The sequence below is a fragment of the Manis pentadactyla genome, unplaced genomic scaffold (genome assembly GCF_030020395.1).
Source record: "Manis pentadactyla isolate mManPen7 unplaced genomic scaffold, mManPen7.hap1 scaffold_377, whole genome shotgun sequence".
Classification (NCBI taxonomy): Eukaryota; Metazoa; Chordata; class Mammalia; order Pholidota; family Manidae; genus Manis; species Manis pentadactyla.
The window spans coordinates 7569-33242 of record NW_026644760.1 but is presented as its reverse complement, the minus strand read 5'-3'; the positions used below and the strand labels follow the sequence as shown (position 1 = coordinate 33242).

The 25674-nt window shown below is 51.2% G+C and overlaps 1 protein-coding gene across 1 annotated transcript; it reads left to right on the top strand.

Moving 5' to 3' along the window:
- The first annotated feature begins 17786 nt into the window (after positions 1-17786).
- LOC130682373 (zinc finger protein 541-like) lies at positions 17787-24452 on the top strand. The gene is made up of 5 exons (XM_057496746.1): positions 17787-17924; positions 19912-20178; positions 20342-20523; positions 20634-20739; positions 23417-24452. The coding sequence occupies exons 1-5, from the start codon at positions 17787-17789 to the stop codon at positions 23510-23512; spliced, it is 789 nt and encodes a 262-aa protein (XP_057352729.1). The 3' UTR covers positions 23513-24452.
- Positions 24453-25674: the final 1222 nt, after the last annotated feature.

The following is a 25674-nucleotide window of genomic DNA, read 5'->3' as shown; positions in this document are numbered from 1 at the left end:
CCTCACGGACTTTTCCATGCTGGGGTTCGGACCTGCCTGGGGGCCATAAATGCATCCTTCTTCTCTGCTTCTCCCTCGTCCAACAGGAATACCTATCCTCTGCCTTTTCTACCCCTGGGTTTTGGAAAGCAGATAATTTCCTCATTTTCCAAGTTCACACCTTCCATGGACTTTGCCACAGGATGAATCAGTTTATGAGGAAAGGAATGGGACGTGCTGTGGCACTTCTAGAATCCTAGCTCCGGGCTCAGGTGAGTAGAGAAGGACACTTCAGACAGGTCTAGAAACCTACTGCACAAACCCCTCCAACCACCTGCCTCCTGAATGCACAGGGAACAGAACAGTGAGACATCTGGTCTCTTCCAAGAACTACTGAATGGAAAGCAGAGAGGCGGCAAACAGGAAAGCGGCTACTGGAAAGCACAGCACAGGGCTTTACACGTATTTATCTCAGCCGTGTCATCTGGAAAAGGAGTAAAGTGAAACTGCAGACGCCACATTACGAAGCTCTCCATGTCTGACTGAAGGGGCTTTGGCCTCAGCACACTGCGAGGGTTCCTTGGGGGCAAACCAGAGAAAAGGCAGAGATACCCAACCCCCACTTCTGCAGGAACGCCATCCTCACCCAGGGACACCAGGTTCCTGTAGTTCTCCTGCATCACGTCCCAGTACGAGGCCTGCTGAGCAGGGTCCAGGCAGTCCCACTCCTCCTGGGAGATCTGACGGCCACATCCCTGAAGGTCAACCGTCCCTGAAATGAAAACAGATTTCATGAAGGGGCATGAGGGGAGATCCTCACACGAAATGAGGAGACAGAGGTGTCGGGGTAGATGTGGATGAACTGTATGTTCTGACAGATGCGCATATAGGAATTCTGAGTAAGTTATGTGCCTCTAACATTAATATCTTATGCTTTTCCATAAGAGGCCACGATGTGCTCTAAATCTGTGCACTTCTCAATCGGGTGGACCACACACTGAACACAGAAATACAAATGAAGCACTGGATGCTCCATAGAGAAGTGTAAAGGCATGTTCTGCATAATGAGTGGTGTCCCATATGCAGATGAAGTAAAGCAGGAGAAGTTTAAAGAAAAGAAGGAACCTAAACTAAACACTGTGAGGACAGCAAGAGCAGTGGCTTAAGGCTTTAACGCTTCTATCATGCTGGGTGCTACTCAATGCTTTACATGTACTAACATGTTATCAGCATTAATAGTTCATCTGAGGAAGTTCTCTGCCCATCTCATGTTACACAGGTAAAACTGTGTCACAGACACTGTAAGAAACTGGCCTCTGGTCCAACAGCTAAGAAACAACACAGCAAGCGCCTGAACTCAGGCGGTCGACCTTTAGAATTAAATGGAAAGAATCCAACAGCTAAGTAACAGCACTCAAGTACCCGGACAGAGGGTCCTCTGCCAGGACACTGGAAATAACGCCAAGGTTAACTACATGGGACTGCAGAAAAGGAAATTATACACGCACACATACGCATGCAAAAAGTACATTTAAATAATTAACAGGACAGTGGAAGAACTAGGTACAAGGCCAAGGAACATACTGAAGATATAATTTCCATTGCTAAAAATGTAAACTTGCTTACCATAAGGTATCTTTTAAAACAACAATGGACTTACACATCTATGTACTTGTACATGTACCTACAAATACACCAATTACCTGCCGTGGGAAAAGGTGTCTCTCGACAAATTTTTGGATTGTTTTTTTTTCATCATTTTTATGTGTATGTATTTCACTGTCTTTGGGAAATGAAAATAAATCAATGGTACTTATTTCAGTTTGTCAACATCATTCAGTAGGAGGACAAGGGGAAAGTACAAGGAAAAAAATCAACACTAATAATGACTCGAGCTTTGGAAGTTATCAGCTTTACACATTACATTACAGCTCGATAAGAAAAATAAAAGACCACAAAAATGAACACTAGAAGCAACTACTGGATAATTGACAAATCATGAAGAAAGGATATCGGGGGAAAAAACTGTTATAACACTAGAGATTTCAACAAACGCCATGATCACTACAACACTGGGAGCTTTTCTTCTGAAATGATGGTGGAGAAAAGGGCACTGCCCAGGGCTCCTGCCATTCACTCCTGTCCAGGCAAACTACACACGAACGAATCTCAGGACAGGGAGAGGCTCAAAAGAAAGGAGGGAAAGATCCTCGATGCCACCGGGACGCTCCAGACAGCAGCAGCAGCCGTATCAGGGCACAGGAAAGAGGCCAGACAGGAAATGTCACAAGAGACAAAGGGCAGTATTATGGCAAGAGGGACCATTCCCAGGAAGATGCAGCCATTACGAACATGCCCGCACTCTCACAGCGATGACGCAAACATGGAAGGAGGGGACGGAGAGACAGACAGCATCGCAGAAACAGTATGAGGGCCAACACCCCAGTGTTAACACGGACAGAACAACCAGCCAGACGGGCAAGGAGCCCGAGGACTCACAGAGCTCCCCAGCCCGACGGGCCCGACAGCCGGGAAGGACACCCCCCCACAGCCACAGGGCACCTTCTGTGCAAGCGCACGCGGGACATTCTGCAGGACAGGCCACATGTTGTGACACAAAACAAAGCAGAAATGTCCAAAGATTGAAATAATAATATGTATCTTCTCTATCCACAGTGAAGCTAGAAACAAACAGCAGAGGGAAAACAGACAACTCGACAACATGTGGAAATAATACACCTCATATTTAAACAATAAATGGGTCAAAGAAGAAATCACAGGGATTTTTAGAACTATCACGATAAAAATGGAAATACAACACAGCAAACTCGGGGGACACAGTGACGGCGGCACTGAGGAGGATGCCTGCCTGCAGTGGTAAGTCTTACAGTACAGAAAAGGAGTGGTCTCCAATCAGAAATAGGATTTTATACCTCAAGAAATCAGAAAAACAACAAACTGCACCAAAATTTAGCAGGAGTAAGATCAGAGCAGGGAGAAATGAAGCAGAGACTAAGAAAACCTTAAAAATCAAGAGACCAACAACAGGTTTTCTGAAAGATTTAGAAATTGACAAACATTTTGCTAGGCTAAGAGAGAGAGAGAGGGAGCCCTCAAGTAAAATCAGAAATGAAAGGGGGACACTGCAACAGGTGTCACAGAAATGTGGAAAATGGTCTACAAGAAAGTACTGTGAACACTTATAATCCAAGAAATTAAATATCCTAGAAAAACGGGAACATTCAGAGAAACATACAACCTCGCAGACCGCATCACCGAGTAATAAAGAAAATGGGAACAGTTACAACTAGAGAGAGTCATGCGGTCCTCAGAAACCTCCAACACACACCCAGGGCCAGAAGGCTTCCCCAGGAGCCTACCAAATACTTACAGAAGAATAAACACGAATCCTGCTATAAATCTTCAGAAACACTTTTATGGAATCGCATGGTTCTGATACCAAACCCAGAAAAAGACACAGGAAGAAAAGTAGAGACCGATATTCCTGAAGAACATCGATGCAAAAATCCTTAACACACGAGCAAATGGAACTCGACAGCACATTCAAACCAGTACAGACCACCACAGGTGGAATTATTCCTGCACGGCTGGGAATATTCCACATACAAAACCACTCAATGTTAATGCGCTCCATTAAGAGGAAGGAAGGGAAAAGAAACACACAATCATCTCAGTTAATGGGAAAAACAGCGTTGACAACGTTTGACAAACTCTGAAGATAAACACTGAAGGAACCAGGAATAGTAAACGCGAGCAGGGCCCTATATGAAAGGCGCACAACTGACTGGAAGCTCCCCTTCAAGCTTGGGGAGAGGCCCAGGATGCACCCTGCCCGGAGTACCGTGCAAAGTGCTGAAGTACCGGAAGTCGCAGCCAGGTCATTACCACGCACACTGAACAGGAGCCATCCGTGCTGGAAAGGTGGACGCCACAGGTTAAAATACATGATAGAATCCCACACCCTCTGTCTCTGATGGTGTTTCCCAATCATTAAGATTTTGGGCCAGTGACTCACATGTCCAGCTTCAAATATATTCAAAATCAGGCAGAAAAGATTGCCCCTTTTTGGTCTCCTTTCCCACAACTTACCACATACTTATAAACATTAGTACGTGGCTTCCCCCTGCAGCCTCTTTCATCTGGGCTACGGAGAGCTGACGGTGCATCCAGGCGCAGCCCCAGAGGCGTCCCTGCTGCCCACCCACCCCGATGCCCCATACCCGGCACACGGTGGGAAGCCCTGCCCAGGACGATGCCCAGGGAGCCCCCGCACAAGCCCCATGTCACTGGGTCAGCTGACATGGAACCTAAGTGGGGGTGAGAGGTGCTGAGGGGGCGAGTGCAGTGACCAGGGGTCACGCAGTCAGGGTCAGGGCTCACGGAGACCCAGGAAGGGCCCTTCAAGAAGGAGACACAGAAGGTCACCCAAAGTGTAGGGACTTTTGAGGGACTCGCGGACAGAAGCCTCCTTAGGCCAACCAGTGAGTTCCCCCACCATCTCTTCAGATCCCACTTTCCTGGGAAGCCTTCACACACTCTGCACCAAAAACCTATGCATCAGTAAAGGTGAAAGTAAAAAGAAATCTGCTCAGAGCTTACACCTGACTCTCTTTCAATATTTTGCACACGTATAGCTATGTTTTTGTAATTCTGTATTTTAAAAATATTTTACAATTATTTCCTGGAAATGGAGTTACGTGTTACTACCGGTGTGAAAATCTTTATATAGTGTCACCTGACCAGAGGTTCTCCTTCCAGGAGGTGAGACAGGACCAGCCTTAACGCAGGTCATCTGTGTGCAGCAGTGAGCACCAGGGCGCTGAGCCTCTCTCCTGAGGCTGGGGGTGGCTGCAGGAAGGGGTGTCAGGCCTCCATGGGGTGTGATCAAGGCCGGGTCTGTGACTTGAAGAGGGGTGTGGGGACAGCCAGGGTCCCCACTGCTGCAGTGTGTGTGATAACGTCTGCGTTTAAAGATGGGAGAATGGAGTGCATAGAAGGCCTGTGCTTGTGTGCGGGGGTCCTTTGTGTTTCGGGTGCACATACCACCATTTGTGGCTGCGACCAAAGTAACATCCACGAGTCAGGATTACATATCCAGGTTCTCACCCTGATACCAACACTTAATTCCTGTCCAGAAAGTCATTGTGAAATGTTTTTAAAATGCAGAATTGTGAAAAAGCGACTACAGGTGTGCACAATACTGAACAAGTAAGTTGTAGAAATAAGTTCTGAGCATATTTCCTTTTCATTTCAGCTTTACAGATGGGTGAGGTTTAGTTTTGAGAATATTGCTGCACCAGACATAGTTGGGCTCTGTTGCACAGAGCTTCCAAGTCAATCCGGCACATCTTCAACACTGCAGAAAAAAGACGGGAGAGACCAGAGGGGAACAACTACTCTGAGGTCACAGCTCACTATGCTAAGAAATCACATAAAAGGGAAGAAAACTGAGTACTACAAAACTGGTTAAATTAGTCTTTGACTCTTAAAACATCACTGACATCCCTACCAACTACCAGTCAAACAGTCTAAAATTATTAACTGGTCACCAAAGAACACATCCATCCAAGACAGAAGATACAGGGGAGAAAGCCAGCAGGCCTGACTTAAACCACAAACAAGCTAAAAAAGGAAACGATGTTTAAGTCTTTCAAGTCTAAGTCATTTTGATGTCAAAAGTAAACGTTAGAATATATCATACTGATAAAAGAATGACATGAGTTTATTAAAGGCCACCAAAACTTAATTGAGAATAAGGAAGTAGAAAATGAAAGAACCAACATGTATCTCAAAACTACAAAATTATGAATAAAATGTGTCTATATATATCATATATGTACATATATAGAATTCCATTATAAAGAAACTAAAAATCAAAGCAGTCATTTTACTGTACCCTTAAAAACAGCACCGTATAGTGACAGTTGTTTCGTCCACACACGTCTTTCCCAACCTCTAACCCACCCCAGGAAAACGGAAGGGGGTGACCCACCACTGACCAAGTCAGGTCACTGCCCTCAGGCTAAAAGAAGTCGCAAATGTCAGCTGTTCTCTGACATACAATATAAATTGCCCAGGCCTATTAGAAGCTTTGCAATTCTCAGTGTTCCCTCCACCACTGAAACGAATTTTAGATGTATTTTCAAAGCCACCGATGCATCACAGCTGCATCACGGAGCATCATCAGGATCCAGAGCCTCACCACCACCGCCCTGCCAGCCTCCACCCCCGCCTCTCTAATGCTGTGTTTCCACCTCTCACTTTGTATATCCACCTCCCTATTTCTTTTTCTCTTTGATTTTGTGTTTTCCCGCTGGGTTGCTGCTCACTCAGGTGCCCTCCCCTCTCCTGCCGTCTGTCCCTTCGGTGCCTCCTCTCCCCCCTGCTCCGCGCACTGCAACTGGTCCCCCTCCCGCTGCCCCTTCTCCCCGGCCTTCCTCACGGTGCCCACTCTCCCCGCATTCCCGCCCTCCGCCCGCCCTCTTACACTCTCCAGCGCAGTCACTCCGCTGCCCTCCCGCCCGGTCACGCGTCCCCCGTCCCCTCTCCGGCACCCCCACCGGCTCTGCTTCCCTCCTGCGCCCTCCGGGCCGCCCCGGTCCTCTCGGGCCCTGCACCACGCCGCCCGGCGGCCACGGCTCCCAGCGCGCACCCTCCCCGGACCCCCGCCCCGAGCGCCTCCCCACCGCCCCCCAAGGGCCTCCCTCCCCGGGGGCTCACCTCCACCCGGAGGCCCCGCTGGCCTCTAGGCCGCCCCGGCTCCGCCGCCTGCTCCTTCCCGGGCTCGCCCGTCCTCTCCCTGCGCCTGCTCTCCCGCAGCCTCCCGGCCTCCGCACTCGTCCCGCTTCTGTCCCCGCCACTCCGGCCCGGCTTCTCCCCAGCGCCGTCGCCCGCGAGCCCAGGGGCGCGGCGGCACCGGCCGCGGCCTACCGGGAGAGCACGTTCACCAGCCGGCGGAATCCGGGGCTCGAGCCCCGCGGTCCCCCTCCAGCACCGCGGTCCGGGGAGGAGGCGCCTCGCAGGGGCGGCCTGGGGGGCAGAGGGACCGGCCCGGGGCCGCGGGGAGGCGGTTAGGGGCGGCGGGAGGGGCCAGCAGGGGACGGGCGGGCGCGGTGGGCCTCGTCCTGGAGCTGGGCGACCGGCGCCGCGCTTCGGGGGCCGCACAGCCCGTGGCGGAGGGTCACCCGGCGCGGGACGCCCGAGACGCCAGGGAAGGGCTGCAGGCAGGAAAACTACGGGAAACGCACATGGAGGAGAGGCAGGGGGCGGGGCCCGGGCGCACGGGGACTGTGAACCACGAGGGGTGCGCGCGGGCGCCCGCAGCGACGTCGGAGGTATCACGGTGGTGGGCGCGGAACAGGCCGGAGGGACCCTGGACAGCGAGTGGGGGACGGAGAGAGGCGGGACTCACGCTCTTCCGGGCCTCCGCCGCCTCACGCTGGTCGCTTCCCGGTCTGCGGGGACCTGCGCGCGGGGCATGAAGAGGCGGGCGGCCTGGGGGCGGGGCGTGCGCGGGTCCGGTCTGCGCATGATCGCGGGCGGCTGACGCCGAGCCCTTAGGTTGGGCGGGGTCAGGCCCCGCCCCCTGCTGACAGGTCCCTAGTTCACTACCTTTTCCTCCTTATTCCGCGAAGTGCTGCATCCTGCCTATCTCTGTGCTTCAGACAGTTCAAGATACAATGTTGCAGATTTGTGAGGACCACTGACTCTGGGAAAGATGGCTTCTCCCTCACAGTGAAAACAGTTCAAGTGAAAAGCTTTTTCCAGCGGGATGGACACAAGTTCTGCCAGTGAGGCTGAAGCAACTGAGAATCTGGGAACCAGGACTTTGGGGTGGAGGGCGGTGGCCGTGGGGCCGTGGTTGGATCCAGGAACCTCCCTGCAATTAAAGTGAATTTAAGCAATTTAATTAAATCCTGGAATTGTCTGTGAGGGACATGCAAACTAGAATGTGAAACGAAAAGTCTACCTGGGGGGAATGGGGTTCTTCACACTGACACCCCAGTAACCGCCCTTGCACTTCGCCATTGGTCCTGGAGTCAGAGCTCAACCCTCCGCTGTGTTCAAAGACTTGCCCAGGGAGACCTGGCGAGGAGGGCGTGGAGGGCGGAGGCTCGTGCTGATGCAGATCGCCAGTCCTTGTGAGAGAGGGAGCGCGGGTGTAGTCAGCGTAGTGGGAGGGCCTCCGGGAAAACCAAGCCAGAATGTTTGCGGTCGGAGCAGTGTGACTCACAGGGAACACCTTGCAAGGACAGCAGTCTGGCCCAGGTGGGCTCCCTTCCGCTACTCGTTTGCTGTGTAAGTAGAAATGGTGCAGATACAAAGCAGAAAGATACATATTGCTTCCCTTGCCTTTGTTGGGGGCTCAGACGTTGGAGATAACTTCCTTCTGAGCCCGTCGGTGTAAAATAAACCCTCAACAGTCGAAGACTTCCCAGTGCCACTTGGTTCTTCGGTCATTGATCCAGTCCAGGTTTTTCCAGGCCGAGCTTACTTTATCTTCACCTTTACCTAGATGCTGTTTTTTTTTCCTCCTTCCGTCCCTAATTAAGTAGTTCTGTAACCTAGGCTACTAATTTAGCATGCAGTCCCAGCCTTAAACAACATAGTAAAAGGCAGGAAAGATTCCATCTGAAAGAGTGTATTTTAATACCCAGGAAGTTAAAAATGTAGGATTCTTAACTTACCTTTAGCAAACACTGGGAAGGAAGCTGTTTGATCTGCTCCCAGACCCAGACGCTGGGATCCCAGGGAGAAATCAGAGCAGGAATGTCCTTCTATTAAGTTAATTCTAAGTATTCAAAGACCACTTAACAAGTCTGCACCCCAGCCCTTAGTCACATTCCTAAAGAATCCTTAAAAGAGGGAAACCCCAACCTTTCAGGGCTCTCCTCTCTCTGAGCTCGCCCGCATTTGCTAAGTGCGTAACCTTTTAATCTTAAACTTTCTCTCTCCAAAACCTTCGGGGCGCCTCTCCTTGCTGAGGTTGCCTGCTGCACTTCTCTTTCACTTACTTTAAATAAAACTTTTACTCTGCTTCACTAACTGTCCCTGCCCTCCAATTCTTTGTCGCGGCGGGGACAAGGACAGAGGATATACACAACGCTCCCCCAGCAATGTGATGGGGGGTGTTGGGTAAACGGGAGTCGTCAACTAGAATCCCCACCCGGATGCGTATAAGGGCCTGTTTGCACACCAGTGGGATGATTAGCACAGCACGGCCACCAGTCTGTAATTGGACTGCTGGTCAGGGCATGGGGTGGACGGGAAATGGTAATTCTCTCCACCGCTCCTTTTCTGGTACAGAATTGGTCAGGCGCCCTCCGGTCAGCAGGGACCCCCCACCCCCCATGAAGTTGCTCCTGCAGGGAGGGGTGGGGGCAAGCAGAACTGGCAGCAGGGAAAGGGAGGACTTGGGGGCACACAGGGAGAGAGCTGGGGAGCACAGCACAGCGAGAGGGGGCGCGAGCACTGGGAGATAAAGATGAGTGCGCACAGAGACTGGACAGTGAGAAATAAACACCCCCTCCCGAGTATTCCACCCTTGTGTTTATTCAGTCTCAGCAGATTCACAGAGAACTTATGCCGGGCGGGGAACCCCTTTCAGCCTTGAGCCCCAGGAGGTTTACTCTCTCACACATGAATCCTGTGAGAAACACACTAATTGGTCCAAACCCAGTAAGTGAACACGAAGACAAAGAGGACAGCGGAGCAGGTTCAGTGACGGTCTTGCAGGACCGGGAGGCTGGTGAGCGGGCACCCCCGGGGCAGTGGGGGCCAATGATTTATCCCCTGGCACGTGAGCCCCTGCCCTGCCCCCTCACTGGCTGAGTACTGCAGGTTCACACTGTGTCCCCGACGGCGTCTGACCCAGTTACATCTTTCCCTTACATTTGTCTTAATCTTACTGGTAGGTTTAAAAACCTCAACCAGGTAGCGCCAGGCCCTCATCAGTTCCCACCCGACTCTCAGCCCGAGCAGCTGCCACCGCGGGGCCCTTTGTTAATACTTTACTGTTAAAATGTCTTAAACCTCCTGGTGGGAATAACTCACATTTAGGTTTTATGCTGTTTTCCGACAGCTGTGACAGTTTCTCAGACTTTCCCTGTTTCGGATGCCTTGATGGCTTTGAGACATCCTGGTCAGGTATTTTGGAGAGTGTGCCTCAGTTGTGTGTTTTTGTCATGATTATGCTGGAAGACCATAGAGGTGAAGGGTCACTGTCATCACGTGTTATCAACGGTGCATGTATCAATGTGGTGATTCATCCCTGCTGGTGTGACCCTCAGCCACCTGGCTGGGGACGCTTGTCAGGTTTTCCCACCCTCAACTCAGTCTTCCTCCCCATACTGGACAGGAAGTCACTTAAGGAGGAAGGAGTTGTGCTCCACCTTTTTTATTATTTTGGTATTAATCTACAATCACACGAGCAACACTGTGGTTACTAGGTTCCCCCCATTATCAAGTCCCCACCACATAACCCCTTACAGTGAAGTAACAGGAGGCAGTGGCCAGAGGCAGATCGGGATGAGAGGCCAGGCCTGGAGGCCCCATCCGGGCTCCTTGCTGCTGGGACTCTCCGCTGGGTCTCAGGCTCAGAGGCTGAGCACTCTGGATCCTAAAGCTGGGCCCCCTCCGTCCACCACAACCTGGCCTGTTGGATTCTTGGCCCCCACCTCTGCAGAGTCGCAGATAAATGGTGATCTCTGAACTTGCCCTCTCATGAGGCAGTGTGCTCCACCTGGAAGACCAATCTGAGGGGTAGAAAAATCTCCCATGATTCATGCACACCAGGGACAGTTGCTGAGTGTCTGTGAGCCCAGCAGGGAGCTTGCAGAGTCCTGGCATCCAGGGCCTTAGGTTCTGGAGATTTGAGGTCAGTTTCCCTTGCTTCCTGGACCCCAAGCTGTCTCTCACCCAGACAGGAGCTTCTGCAGACAGCCATTCCTCTGCAAGACAGAAGCAATCTGCTCCTTCCTTCCCAAGCTGGCCCTCGGGATATTTAAAGACGTCCCCTCTGCCGCCTGCACAACCCCAGTCCCTTCCTCTGGTCCTCAGGTGACATAACTTGTTAAAATAACTTTTATCACTTTACCAAGAGACATAAAAATCATGCAGACATATTCCACTACAGAAGAAGAAGAAAATAAAATTGGCTCATAATCCCATCAGTCTGTTCTGTTCTCTCTGTTATCTATTAAAATTTATTTTTCTTTCTTAAAGACTAGAATAATTTTGTTTTCTAACAGGCTGTTCTTTTCTCAGTATTAAGGCATGAATATCCTCCCAGGTAATCAGATAGTTTTCCACAGTTTTACCTTAAATGCTTATGTCCTAGACCATTTACACCATAACGGTGTCACCTACATGCTCTCTGATCAGGTAGCAGGCTGTTTCTAACAGGAAAGGCAACGCTGCGGGTAATTCCCCTGCACTTAACTCCTCATATAAGACTACATTATTTCCTTCAAAAACCCAAAGGTAAAAAAATAATTAAAAAATGAAAAAAAAAAACCTAAGGTAAAACTGGCTGGGAGAAAGGATTTATCCTTCTGTACGTTTTGGATTATGTATTTCCGGTTTGCCCTTGTGAGAGAGCCATGACGTCATAAGGCCCCTGCAGCCACGGAAACCTGGTTCTTAGAATCCTTCCAGGCCACAAGTGACCACAGTTGGGCCACTGACTGGACACTGTCTGGCAGCGTGGCCAGACCAGGGTCCTTTCTGTACCCACTCTCCGGTCTAAGCCTTGTTTTCTCTGCGAGTTAAAGTGCTGGAGGTGGAGAAAGGGCTCCCGGGCCTCCCTTCCCAAGCCTCCTGCGGTTCTAAGAGTCAGGGGGGCGCTTCAGCCCAGCTCTTCCATGTCCCCAGGTGCCTCTAACCTGGGCTTTCTCCTTCTGTTTGTTTAGACCTGAGGCTGGGCAAGCTTCAGGTGCCTAGAGAGGCTGACGAAGGAGGCAAGGCCACCTCTGGGCGCCCGAGGAAGGAAAGCGGCACCCCACTTCGCCTGAGAGCCCGCTTCTGGACTGCAGCCTCCCGGGAAGGTGTTGAGCAGCGCCAGCTCCCGGAGCAAGCACTACCTGACCCTCAACCAGGAACGGACACATGTTTGAGGAATCTGCAGCAAGGCCTTTAAGCGCCACAACCAACTGTATGTAGGAGTCTGGTCACCAACGTCTGTGCAGGGGCCTGGGGGTAGGGGGCGAGTTCCTAGGTCGTTCTCATCGCCTCCCAGATGAGCCCCTGTCGGTGTTGGGTCCCTGTGACCCGTGCGTGCTTAGACGCGGACTCCGTGTCTGGAGACAGGCCTGTCACTGCCCTGAACAGGTCACCCTTCCCAGCTCCCAAAGTCACACCAGTGAGAAAATCACTGCCTTGATTTGCAGATGGGACCTCCTGAGGCAATTCTGTCATGGAGGGAATCGGGTTCACTTTATAGAGAAATATTTGGAGACAGTGGTAGGTGCCTGAGGAGAACCAGCCCGTGTTTATATGAGGCCCATGTACCAGGACTCCACAGGGCATGAGAGATGCCAAAATCCCTGTGTCTAGAACGGGCAACGGAGCATTAACTCTTGTTTGTCTTTTTTAACTCCTTATTTTTTTTTTTTAACTCTTGGTTTTAAAAGAAAGCCCATTAGGAGTCTGGAGCAGAATTCCTTTTGTTCCTAATGTCTCTTAAATGATAAGCTTTTCTTGCTAGTGAGGAAGGACAGACAGAACTTCTCAAACCAAGAGACTGGCAAGTGGGAGACGGCCATCGCGTTTTATACGCTCCTGCCCTTCCCACGGGGCTTTGACTGACCCCCCTTCGGACTCATCCTCTCGCCAAGCCCCCTCCAAGGGAAAGGCAGCGATTTGCCCACGTCACAGACCGGTTAACAGGGGAGCTGGAGATTGGGTCTCTGCCACTCTCCTCCGATGGAGGCCAGGGCCGCCCTTTGGGGAAGGGCTCTGTCATTGATCAGACACGCCCCGTGTGCCGCATTATTAGGACTGTCCAGAGTAGGGTGTTGGAATGTGGAGGGTGATTTACTCATCTGTTTAGGTTATTAATGTAGATATAAGAATGACATAAACATAGTGCATGTTTGTCTTCATTTATATTATAGGAGGCACATTTAGGTGTTTTCTAGAAAGTTCTGTTTGGGAATCTGTAAATTCTATTTTTCCCTATAAGGGGTTTCAGGCAGGTGTCTCCTTATAGGAATTCTATGGGAGGGGAAAGACTCCTTTGTTAAAGGCAGGATCCTCCCCATGTGCTTTTCCTCAAACGTATTCCGCAAAACTTGGTTCTTGAGGGCGCTAAGAGGAACTATTGCAGAAAACAGTTCTGTGGGCAAGTATGTTTCAGAGACATGGCAGGTTAAGCAGATTACCAGCTATCTATCTACCTGCTATGTGGCTGTTACGTTGGCTCCCCTGAACCCCCAAGAAGCACATGGTGCTCTGTCGGGACTGACTTGCCAGGGGAGCCCACATCCTCGGGGAGCCACTCGGGAGGGCTGGCATTCCTGGGGAACCCATTCTGGGGAACTCTGACCTGGCTTCTGGTGATTTTTCTCTCGGATAAGAGGTTTGCTTAACGGTGAGGGAGAGGGTCACCCCTTCCAGATGCTTTGACCAAAGCCAGGGGCTGAGTGCAGGTTCTGAACCGTCGTTCTGAGCTCCCTGCCCCTTGGGAGCACTGTGGAGGGAGTCAGGCTCAGGACCCTGCAGTGGGAGGCTGAGCCCCAGTGCCCTCTGACTCGCTTCTCATGCGTGACCACAGGACTGGGCACATGCTCCCCCACCAGAAGACCAAGCCCTTTGCGTGCATGGAGCAGGACTGCAGCACGAGCCTCAGTGATGACCGCTCCCTGCGCCGGCACTACGAGGTCAAGCATGACTTGTGCATCATGAAGGAGGCCCCCCCTGAGGAAGAAGCCTGTGGGGACTCCTCTCCTGCCCACGAGGTGGCCGGACAGCCTGCTGCAGATGGCCTGCGGTCCCTGGTGCCTCCAGAAGCCAGTTTGGAGGATGAACTTCCCCTCCCCCCCACACTCCTGAAGGCACCTGGGGAGGCCTCAGGCGGCCCTGGATATGCTGGCGAGGAAGGGGACACCAGGGCGTCCAAGGAGAGCGATTCTGACAGGGACTCCTGCTCACAACAGCACGTGCAGGAGCCCGCCCTCCAGGAGGCCCTGAAGCCGAGCTGGCTGTCATCTGACGCCACGCCGCTCTTCAGGCAGCTGTTCCTGAAGTCGCAGGAGTGTCTGGTGAGTCAAGAGCAGATGCAGGTGTTCCAGATGATCGCCAAGTCCCAGCGGATCATCTCTGGCCCTCAGGTGGCTGTGGCCTCCCCCCAGCATGCTGTGCCTTAGGGCAAGCAGGCTACGCTGAAGCCACTGCAGGGGCCACGGCCACACCAGCCCCCACCACTGGCACCCACAGTTGACTCTTTCCATCCTGGCCCTGGAAACCCAGAGGCAGAGGGATCCCCGCCCCACAAGGGAAAAACCATGCCCGCCTACCCCAGGGAGGCCTTGTCCGGCAGCAATAGATGGGACATGAAGGGAGGACCAAAAGTGGCCCCTGCACCATAGCAACCCCCTGAGAACCCAGACGTCACCTCTCTGGCCAAACAGCTGAGATCCATAAAAGGGTCCTTAGACCTGGGGGTCTATTTATGAGTCATCCGGGCATTTTATTTAGTGCTTGTGCGTCCTCAGACCTAGTTTCACAGAGGCGAAGTGAAGGTCCTGAGAGATCGTGACCTCCCCACCAACCTCCCTGCAAAAATGCCAGGATGAAGGCTTTGCAGAGTCGCTGGGAAGCCCTGTGCACACCACCTTTCCGCACTGAGTTTTTTCTGCCTGCTTTCCTCTTGCCCTTCTCTTCCTTCTGGGTTTGCCCCTCAAATTCTTCAGAGGATATAAACGGAGAGTTCCTTCCTTCCCCCTCAGTGTTCCTGCATGAGATGCCATCTCTGGCTGTGGGGCATGGGTGCCCACATGTGTCAGCACTTGTGCAGCATTAGCCTGGTTCCTCCCCAGGTGGTGGCCACGAGGACCTGGGCCCAAGGCAGTCAGACGCTTCTCTTTGTGATGTGCTCGGGTCTAGCACATGATGGCTACATCCTTTTTATTAAAAAAAAAATAGCTTTAATATTCACATGCCAACTAATTTACCATTTTAAATCACATCGTCTGGTGATTTTTAGTATATTCATATAGTTGAAATCATACACTGTGGCCTTTCGGGTCTGCGTTCTTCCACTCAGCATAATGTTTCCAAGTTCCCTCATGCTGTAGCGTACACCAGGGCTTCGCTCCTTTTTATGGCTGAGTAATACTCCATTGTGTGGACACATCGCATTTTGTTTATTTATTCATCGGTTGATGGCCATTTGGGTTGTTTCCACTTCTTAGCCATCGTGAATAGTGCTTCTGTGAGCATTTGTACAAGTTTTGTGGAGACATAAATTTTCACTTCTCTTGGAAATGACCTGGGGGTGGGATTATTAGTTCATGGGGTAGCTCTGTGTTTTAGCATCTGAGAAGCTGATAGGTTTTCCAAAGCAGTTGCGCCCTTTCACATCCCCATCCTCGGTGGACGAGGGCTCCGGTTTCGCCACTTGCTCTTGTCCAATTTTTTTTTTACCATAGCCATTCTAGTGGGTGTGAGGTGCTGCCTCATCGCGGTCTGACTCACGTGGCTCTAACGGCCGATGGTGCTGAGCATCTTTTCACGTGCTGATTGGCTATTTATATATATATATGTCTTCTTCGGTTTGGTGTCTGTTCATATCCTTTGCCCATTTTTGAACTGGGTTATTTGACTTTTGTTGAGCTGTAAGAGTTCTTTATGTATTGTAAATACAAAGCCCTTAAGAGATGTATGACATGTAATGACTTTCTCCCATTCTGTGGGTTCTTACTTTCTTGATGGTGTCCCTTGATGCAGAGAAGTTTTAAGTTTTGATAAGTCCAGTTTGTTCTCTTTCTGTGTCATCCAAGAAAGCATGGCCTAATCCAAGGTCATGGAGCCACACCTGTGTTTTCTTCTCAGCACCTTGTAGTTTTAGTCCTTGCATCTGCCTCATTTTTGATATGTCGGCTCAGATGTATTTTCATCTTCAGGGAGGAAATACCTACCGGCTCCCCGATCCAGTGAAGGAGGACAGCATGGTAGGCAGATGGTAAGTTCAGGACCCCTCCCTGCCGGGCCCTGGGGGCTCAACCCTTCGGAAGTCCTCTGGGGGCTTTTATGTGCTGGCCTTGGCGAGTGAGCTCTGGATGCTTCAGCCCTGAAGAGTGCCCGCCAGGCCACGATGGAAGGGGGTATCTTCTCCATTTCTGGGGATTCATCGAGAGTTATCAGTGGATCAGACTTGAAAGAATAAAAACAGAAAATGCAGGGGTGGAGCCCCTTCCCCCGTTCTTACCTCCTGCCGTGTCTCTCCACAGTAACCAGCAAAATGGAGGCCCTGCAGACTGTGCAGAGCCAAGGAGCACATATGTCTGCAAGAACTGCAGGCAGATGTTTCATACAGAGGAAGGGCTGACCAGGCATATGTGTTTTCCCAACGACGACTGGCTGTCACTTCGAGGGAACCAGGACCAGCAGGTAAAGGGGCGCACGCAGTAGGTTCTGTGCTCAAAGGGCACAGACAGGCTTTGGGTGAGGGAGTCAGTGGCTGGGGGTCATTGTCCCAGGATGGAGGTGGCCCCCGGGAATGCCCTGCAGGTTCCATGGCCCTTCCTGATTGGGTTTACACTGGTGAGCAAGACAAAATCCTTCTCCGTGGGGCTTACATTTTAATTTTAGGACAGGCAAAGGGAAATCCGTTTTCAAAACTTGTTAGTGGTTAGTGCTATGAAGAAAATACAATGTGGCGTGGCACAGGCAGGGCTCCTCCAAATGCCAGTCCCTGACAAGGAAGGAGCTGTTGCTGGAATAAATCCACACACTGCTTCCTTCGTCTAGAAAACCCTACTGAGGAAAACCCCAGCTGCACTCAGCAGTATGCGCAGTGACGGAGCCGGTACGTCCACTGCAGTTCACAGGCCGTGGCCAGTCCACGGCCCCACCACGTGCTGAGTAGCCCTGGAGCGAGGGAGGCTTTAGGGGGACCTGTCAGTGCTTTTTAAATGAATGAAGGGATGAAGGCAGGCCTCCAGCTCACCTTCCCTCCCTCAGAAAGTAGCCTGCTTTAATTCCTGCTTCAGGTGCCGCTAGAGACCAACTTACTCAGCGGACCCCAGAAGCCACCAACTCACCCTCTGGCTGATTATCACTACGCAGGTACTGGAGCGACGCTCCGGGGGTGGGTGTGCCCGGCTAGTACCCGGGAGCCAGTCGGTCTCGTCGGCAGGCTCTGCTTGTGACCCTGGGCGTGCTCTTGGGGCCCTCCTTCTCCTACCTTTCCAGAAGGGCCTTTACTCTCCGGGGGACCTCAGGGGGTGCCTCTCTTTCCTGGCTTGGTCCTCCCTTCACCCTTCCAGTGGTTCCCTCACAGGCTGTGCCCAGCCAGGAAAGGGAACCCCTTGCCAGGGAGAGGTGAAGGGCTCAGATGCAGTGGCTGAGCACCCCAGCCTGGGATTCAGGCAACTGGGGGTCCCTGCCTCCCGTTGGCAAGTCTGTTAAGCAATGGAAGCCTTGTTATTGCATCTGTAAAGTGGGGATAGTATTGGTCCCAACCTGCTAAGGTTTTTCTAAGGATTGTATGAGATAAAACAGAATTCTTGGCACCTACTTGGTACTCGGTAACGACAGCTTTAAAAAGGGCAGGCTGCATTTCCGCCATGGCTGCGGCCGCAGAACTGTCCTTTTCCCTCCTGTTTCCCGTGATAGGTTCAGCCGTCTGGACCCCCATGGAGAAGGAGCTCTTTCATAAAGCCTTCTGTGTTTACAAGAGAAACTTTTCCTTGATACAAAAGATGGTAAGGTGTACGTGGGTGGGCTGGTGTAGGCAAGGCCTCGTCTCACACCGCTGAGCCGAGCCACAGCTGGAGGGCCTATCGGGGTGACACGCTGTTCACACTGTAAACTGCTTGTAGTTTATAAAGCCACTGATGTGAACACCTGCAGACAGTACAGAAATGCCATCCCGTGCTCAAAGCCCTCCGCACCCATCCCTGTAGTCCTACTTCTGAATGATGACCTCTGACTTCGGTTGGGCCCTCAGGCATTTCTTTGCCCGTACAGATCTTACGTGCATATACATATGTGCAAATACATAAATACATGTATTTCGAAAGGATGCAACCATACTATACTTAATGTCTGCTGATGTTTTTTGTTCTTTTAACTTGATACACACAAAACTGCATGTAACCAAAATGTAAGATTTGATGTTTTGACATATTTATACCTGCAAAACCATCACCATGATCAAGATAAGAAACACATTCATCACCCCCAAAAGTTTCTTCCTGCCACCGTGGTAAATCCCTTTTTCCTACCACCCCTGCCCCCCATATCACCTCCTTATCTTCTTTTGGTCACTATAAGTTAGTTTGCACTTTCCAGTGTTTTCTATCAATCCTGCAGCATGTGCACTGCTTGTCTGCCTTGTGTTGCTCCTTACACTCAGCATCACTATTTTGAGGTTCATCCATGTTATTGTGTGGACCCTTTTTCTTGCTGAGGAGTATTCCATTGTGTGGATGTAACACAGTTCGTTTAATCCTTCCCCTATTGAGGGACATCTGCGTGGTTTCCAGGTATCTGCATTTACAAATAAAGCTTCTGTGAACATTCACTTTCAAATCTCTACATGAACAAGTAGTGTTGGTTTCGGGGAGGGTGGTAAATACTTAGGAAAGGAATGAGTGGCTCACATGATAGGTGTACATTGAACTTTTTCAAGAAAGGGCCTTTTCATCTACTTCTTCCAGGCGGTTCTTTACCCAGTTTTGGGCCACCTCACGTGCACATGCTGGTCAGCACATTGCTGACTGCTCGAGGGGAGTGCCCCCCAGATCTCTGGAAGTTTCCTCTGAGCAGCTCTCTTCCCTGTCCTGCCTTGTCCCGTGAACTCTCACCGCCTTGTTCTCCCAGAATCCCCCCTCCCATCTCAGCTCAGGAAGCCCACCGGGCTCTGCCCGGACCCCTCTCCCCAGGCCGTGGCCTGGAAACTCTCTCAGGGTGTAGTGTGCAGGGACAGTGGGGGCTTATTTTCTGTCTCTCAGAAAGACTTGTTCTTGGCTTGCTTAGCATCTTCCCAAACATCATTTCAGACATTTTGACCGTTTCTTCTCATTGTTTTGAATGTGAAGGTCAGTGTAGGTCCTGCTGCTCCATCTTCTTTGGAAGCAGAAGTCCAACTTCTTTCTTTTTTTCTTCTAACGTAGTGATAATTCTTAGGCAGAGGATTTACTACTCTAGCTCCGAGTCTTTGAAGATGTACAGAGCTGGAAAAATTTCACATGGAGAAAGTATTTTCTGAAGTGAGCCCCACATTGTAAATGGCCAATTTAATTTTCCTGAGAAATTGTCTTCCTAGAGCAATTAAACTTTCCCGTTCTGCTTTGCTTTTACAGAAGTTATTATTAATGGGGTCCATTCTTAGTGGGGGGAGAGCACATGGTGGGGTCTGAATGCCCAAGGATCCGACTGTTCCCTCAAAACTCCCCGCTCCTCTCGTGGGCCGCCTACCTCTGCACTGCAGGGCGCTGCCTGGCTGTTGCAAAGGCTTTGTGGTATCAGCTGATGGGAGTCCCAGTTGGTAAATGCATAGCCATTAGGCCTGACGTCACAGTGAGCGCCTGTGTAGGGAGCCCTCGTGTACACCTTCCCGTAGGGAAGGCCTCCCGGGATTGACTTGGGGCTCAGAGAGCGTGCAGAGGTTGGACGGTGCTGGCTACGGCGGCGTCACCCTGAGCCCCTCACCAGCAGCAGGACTCTGTGCTGCTGTGCTCCTTGTAGCCCAGGGGCGTGCCAGGCCAGAGGGGAGAGACATTCCAGGAGAGCTTTCAGGAAGTGCCTAGCCCCACGGCGAGGGGGCGTGTGGGGCAGTGCCCAAAGCCCGCTGCTGTTTTCTTTCACCAGGTCCGGACAAAGACTGTGGCCCAGTGTGTACAGTATTACTATGGCTGGAAAAAGAGGGTCACGTTTACTACCTCTTCTTGGGCCCCAGCACTGGAAAAGAGGGTCAAAAGGAAGCTGGCCGAGGCAGACCCAACAGAAACAAAGGTAGGGGATTCTGGGGCAAGGGGGTCTCACTGGAGTTCAGTGCTGGTCTGAAGACCTACTGACCACCCAGGTCGGGGTGGGGAAGGGGGCCCCTACAGAGGAAAGCATCACCCTCAGAAGGTGGAAGGTCGGCACCCTGATGTCATTTCTGCCCCTTCTGCAGGCCACTTGCAGCCCTCAGAAGAGACGCCACCACCATCCAACCCTTGAGTTGAAGACAGAGACGGAGAGTGGCAGGGGAGAATCCGTCATCACCGCGAGCCCTAGTGCTGCTCCCAAGCGGACCCCTGAGCCTCCGGGGCGCGTCCAGGGCCAAGGCGCTTTTCCCTGTGGGGAGTGTGAGAGGTGGGCACCAGCCCTGTCCCCGGATGCACCCGCACAGCCTGCCCTCTGTCCCCGTGGCCCTCAGCCCACCTTCTCCCTGCTCTGAGCCGTGTCCTCTGCTGACTCTTCAGGGTGTTTGACAAGATGTGGACTCGCTATGCCCACATGAAGCGGCACCGGCTTCAGGACCCCGAGGAAACAGCCGTCGGGGAGGAGCGGCCCGCGAAGGCCTTTAAGGTGGAAGAGGAGGAGAAGGAGGAGGAAGGGGAGATGGGGGCTGACATGGGCCCCTTGCAGGGCTGATTTGGGCCGTGAGCCGGGGCCAGGCAGCACATCACTGGGATGAGGACCTCGGGCCCCGTCACCTCTCCCATCAGCCTCCCCGAGGTGTTCAGGGCATCCCTCTGCCTGCTCCCCCACCTCCCCTGCCCCCCACTGACCAGCCCAGCTTGCAGAATAGCTGGCATCAGCCAACAACAGGCACGAGAAGCGCCATCAGCGGACACTGTGGCATCCTCGTCAGCTGATGCCAGAGGCCCCGGTCCCTTTACATGTGCCCTGTGCCTTCATACCATAATCTTGTAATGACTTGGCTCATTGTTATTTTTTTTTGTCCATCTGTAAACGCTGTTAAATGTTGTTCTGAAGTAGCTGTCTTCCGGCTTGTCTTTCCTGTTGAGCCAGCAAAGGCTTTAGGGCTCCTGCCACTCGCCAGCGCCCCAGAAATGCGTGAGCTGAGTCTCCACCCTGGAGGGGCTGCGTCGTCATGCATTCCGGGAGCGGCCCTGAGGCGCCAGCCGCAGTGTGTGTCCGCGCCCCGTCCATGCAGTGGGCCCACAGCGACCCAGGAGGGACCCGGGTGCTCCCCTCAGGAGCTCACATTTTAGGAGCAGGAGAGCAGCAGGAATAAATAAACAAAGACGTGACTTTAGCTACTGCTTTGGGCCCTAAGGACAGAAGTGTCAGCAGCGTAGTGACCAGCAGTCAGGACATGACGGGGATACCAGTGTGTCTGGGGTGAAGTCAGGGTCTCCCAGCAGTGGCCAGCTCAGCATGCAGATCGCAGCAGCCACGAGGATCACCTCCTCCTGCCCCGAGGTCCAAACCAGAGGGCACATAAAGAGCACGTTCCTCCCTCCTTCCTCGTGTCCCTTTTTAAGAGCAGGGAGAGCTTGTAACGGTCTCCAGAAGAGTGTCTCTGGGTCCCGTTGGTCAGGACTGGGGCCCACGCTTTTTCTAAACTGATCCCTGGCAGTAGGAAGTGCAACATATCCAATATAACCAATAATACTGCAGCATCTTGGATGCTAATGGGGAACTCCACTTGGCGTCGCAAGCATCTTTTGACATATGTCATCACTGGGTCACTGTGTTGGACATTTGAAACTAACATAATACTGCATATCAATTTTATTCCAATTAAATTTTTTTTAAAGACTGTAAAAACAATACTTGTTTTGGACATTACATAGGCAAAAATAAACTACTGTCATACTTGAGCCACTGAAGGGTTGTCTTGTTTTAGAGATTGCTCTCACAGCTAGTATTAACCAGAATACCCGGCAATACCTGCCACGATCCTGTGTCCCCACCAGATATCAGGAGTACTGAGGAAGGACACTCCATGTACACTCTGGGAAATATTTTCCAGGCAAAGCTAAAAAATAATTTAAAAGCAGGTATTAGCAATGAAACTTCAGGCTCTTGATTCATAAAATGCACTGTTTATTTTGATTTGGCCGTGGCTCGAGCTCTCATTAACAGTTGTCTTTATTATTTTGTTTGGTTCTTTTTTTAAAGAATAACTTTTAGAATAACTACTCTAGATAACAATAGTAAGAGGAAATTAGAAAAGATTCTGACTAGGTGGAGTGAATCACAACAATGATCCCTGCTGGTTTCCCTGTGCATTTACATACATGCCCGTAGGCTCAGATCCTCAGCAGTGGTTAAAAATTAATAAAACAATATACATCTTAACTATGCCTGTATCACTTTCACAAGGTAGAAGTCTCCATTAAGGATTCTTTAAAGTTCTATTTTGAAAGTTGCCAAATCTAATTCAAAATTATTTTATATTTATTTACATAATTATGTAAGATCAATGGTGCCACATGAGATTCTACTCACCCAATTTAAATGTGTCCCATTTTGCTCTACATTAAAGTTATCATATATTTTTACCATATTAAATATATTTGAATATGAGTTGGTCTGACAATTTCACCTTAATATATTCTCATAAGATGTATAATAATAGCATAACTAGTATTATAAAGAGCATATTCTATTAGAATACATTATATTTGTATTGTATTAGTTGTTTTCATAACTACCGTCCCTGCAGCACTAGTTCATCAGTGCCCTAAAGCGCGGTGTTTGTGACCCGTATCTAAGCCACCCACATCTCTCACATTGCATCCTATGCTAGGCACAATAGCATATGATGAACGAGTAAATACATAGGACAAAAAATTTTCCAGGGACTCATTTGGATTTTCATTCATCTCTTTTTAGAAGTTGAGGTGCCCCTCTTCCCTTTTAAGTCGCACACGTGGTCTTAGATGCACACTGTCAAGGTGGGACCTGTGGCCAGGGCAGTCACAGCAAGCGACCTCCAAGAGGGGTGCCCAGCATCTATATATGGAGGTCAATGTTGAGTGCCAGATCACATGTTAAAAGTAGTCTCTAGTCAACCGAATTAGGCGCATTTCGGCTTGATAGCCAGTACCCCCCTTTTAGCCATCCCCCTATGCCCAGCTGCATTCTGGTCTAATATACACCACAGCACACTCTGTGTTCAAGGAGACTCTCCTACCCCAGGGAACAGTGTTCTCTCTAACCGGAAAGACCGTCACAGTATGGACGTGGGTCACCACTCAGATGCTTTCTCATAAACACAAATATGTTCCAGGTTTCTGAAGATGAGGCTGGACGAGCTTCCTGGGAAATCCGTCAGCCCTTAGAGGGGGATGATGGACAGCGCTCTCACGGACACCTGTCCACATAAGGGACGTGGACACAGAGAAATGACTGGCCCACACTCACACACAGGTAATAGGTTTGAGTGGAATCACATGGAACCTCAGCTTACAGGTGACACGCCGCTACCAGGACTCACTGGGGAAGCCTCATGGGAATGGACGTAGGGTCTGACATTTCCAAGACCTGAAGGAAGACTTGGAAAATTACTCTCTGTTTAAAAAAAGCAGAAACCTACAACTTTCAATAACTTTTTAACAACCACAGGAGCTTCAAAACTTCCCACCTGGGTATGCATTGCTCAGAAAAACCGAAAACTTCTTACTAAATAAAAATGTGAGCAGTGCCTAAAAAAATTGGCATAAGAATGATGGAGACTTTCTGACAACTCACAATGAACCATGGATACCGTTTGTTTCATTTTCCAGGAGGAACATCACAGTGAGAAAAATCTGTGAATTAACAGCTTGATTTACTTTAGACATTCATGAAGAAGCCTGGAACATCAATAAGGCATAAGTCTTCCTAAATGCGCATCTGTGGCAAAGGCAATATGCTCCCTAAATATTCTACCTGCTCCCCCACATTCCCCAGCCTGGGCAGTTAGGTTCGGCCATATGACAGTTCTGACCAGTAAGCTGTGGGCAGAAGTGACTTGGGTCACTTTTAGGCCAAAGGATGGAAGAGCTGGTACGTGACCTTCTGGCTGTGTCCTTTCCTGTTGGGATGACGGAGGGGACCGTGACTTGCAGATGCTGCACCTACAAGATGTGAAAAGCTGCTGCCCTCAGTCTGGCTCCCTGAATGGCTGTGTGGGGCACACCAACACTGCCAACTCTTGCTGGGCACGGACAGTGAAGAAGAAACAAGCCTTTGTGTGTCAGCCACACACAGAGATGGAAGATGGGGCTATTCAGTCCCTGAAGCATATCTTAAATGAAATTATATCTGAAGTTCCAAAACCTCAAAATTCTCACCCACCCAGCTCCACAGGCTCCAGATGCTGCGCTTCTGAAGCTTCCTCCCACGCTGAGAGCCGGGCAGGGCGCTCCGCAGGGATCGGCCCCACCTCGGCGTGCTGGCAACCTGGCACGGCCCCGCACCGGCCACGGAAGGCAAAGCGGAACCGCAGTCTGGCCCGGGTCTTGGCGGAATGCCCCGTAATTCCTCCTCAAGTGAAGGGAGACGAGCGGCCCTGTGGGCAGCTGCCAAGCAGCCGTTTCTCACCTATCTTCCCTCATGTGGGGGTGGGGGTGGGGTGGGGGGGCTGCCACAAGCAAGTTTCCCATGCGCCACCCGCGTGTGGGTGAGCACCGCATTTCCACCTCCGTCCCTCCCCCGCAGGGCACAGCTGCAGGCTTCTGTGTCTGTCAGACTACTTGGCTGTAACTGGGGGACGGCTCTCCCAGCGCCGTGACCCCACTCCCAGGCCGCCTGCCGGCTGCTCCCTGTGCTTCAGGCTCACCCTGTGTCGGGGGCTAAGAGGTGGGGACCTGCTGCCCTGCTGGCCTGATGTCTGCTGTCTGTGTAAGTGATACACGTGTGAATCCCCCTGGACTCCTGTCTCCTCAGCGGCCAAGTGCCTGAAGCGTGGGCATCCAGGCTGGCAGCTGTGCTCCTAGTCACGGCCCCTGACCTGCTTCTGGGGATGCTTGACCTCTGATCATAGTGCAGGTGCCTTCACGACGACCGCCGGCTGTCCAGCCTCGGACGGGTTTGTGCTGGGACACCTCTCTCCCGCTCGGAGAATGAAGTGGGGCTCCAAGCAGGCCGGCCTTCTGATGGGACGTGGAAGAGCAGATGAGCCAGGTTGTTTTCCCTTCCCTTCAAAGTCTTCGACACTTTAATAAAGTTAGCAAAGTTAGAAGGCTCCAGCAAGGAGCCCAGTTCGGCCACATGGGGTGACATTCTGTGTCTGACATGTGCTGACTGGTGCAACAGTAAGAGAATGCCAAGGCCCTGCCTAACACGCAGCGGGATGGTGTGTGGCATTTTCTACTTTGCCGTTCCAATGAACCAGAAACATATATCACAAGGATGAATCATTTCTTCCAAATCAATCAATGGTGATGCTAACACTTACTTTCCTGAACATTAATAAACATGAATGGTACACAAATTCATTTACTAACTGGTAGCCATCAGGAACTGTGTGAGAGAGAGGGTTTACAGAGATAAACAGCACTCCAT

Excerpts from the sequence above, each read along its gene's own strand:
- LOC130682373 (XM_057496746.1), top strand. The coding sequence starts at position 17,787 with ATGGCTGCGGCCGCAGAACTGTCCTTTTCCCTCCTGTTTCCCGTGATA. Across the intron at positions 17,925-19,911 it reads TTTCCTTGATACAAAAGATG|CCCAGGGGCGTGCCAGGCCA; the intron begins GTAAGGTGTACG and ends TGCTCCTTGTAG. Across the intron at positions 20,740-23,416 it reads GGCCCGCGAAGGCCTTTAAG|GTTTCTGAAGATGAGGCTGG; the intron begins GTGGAAGAGGAG and ends AATATGTTCCAG.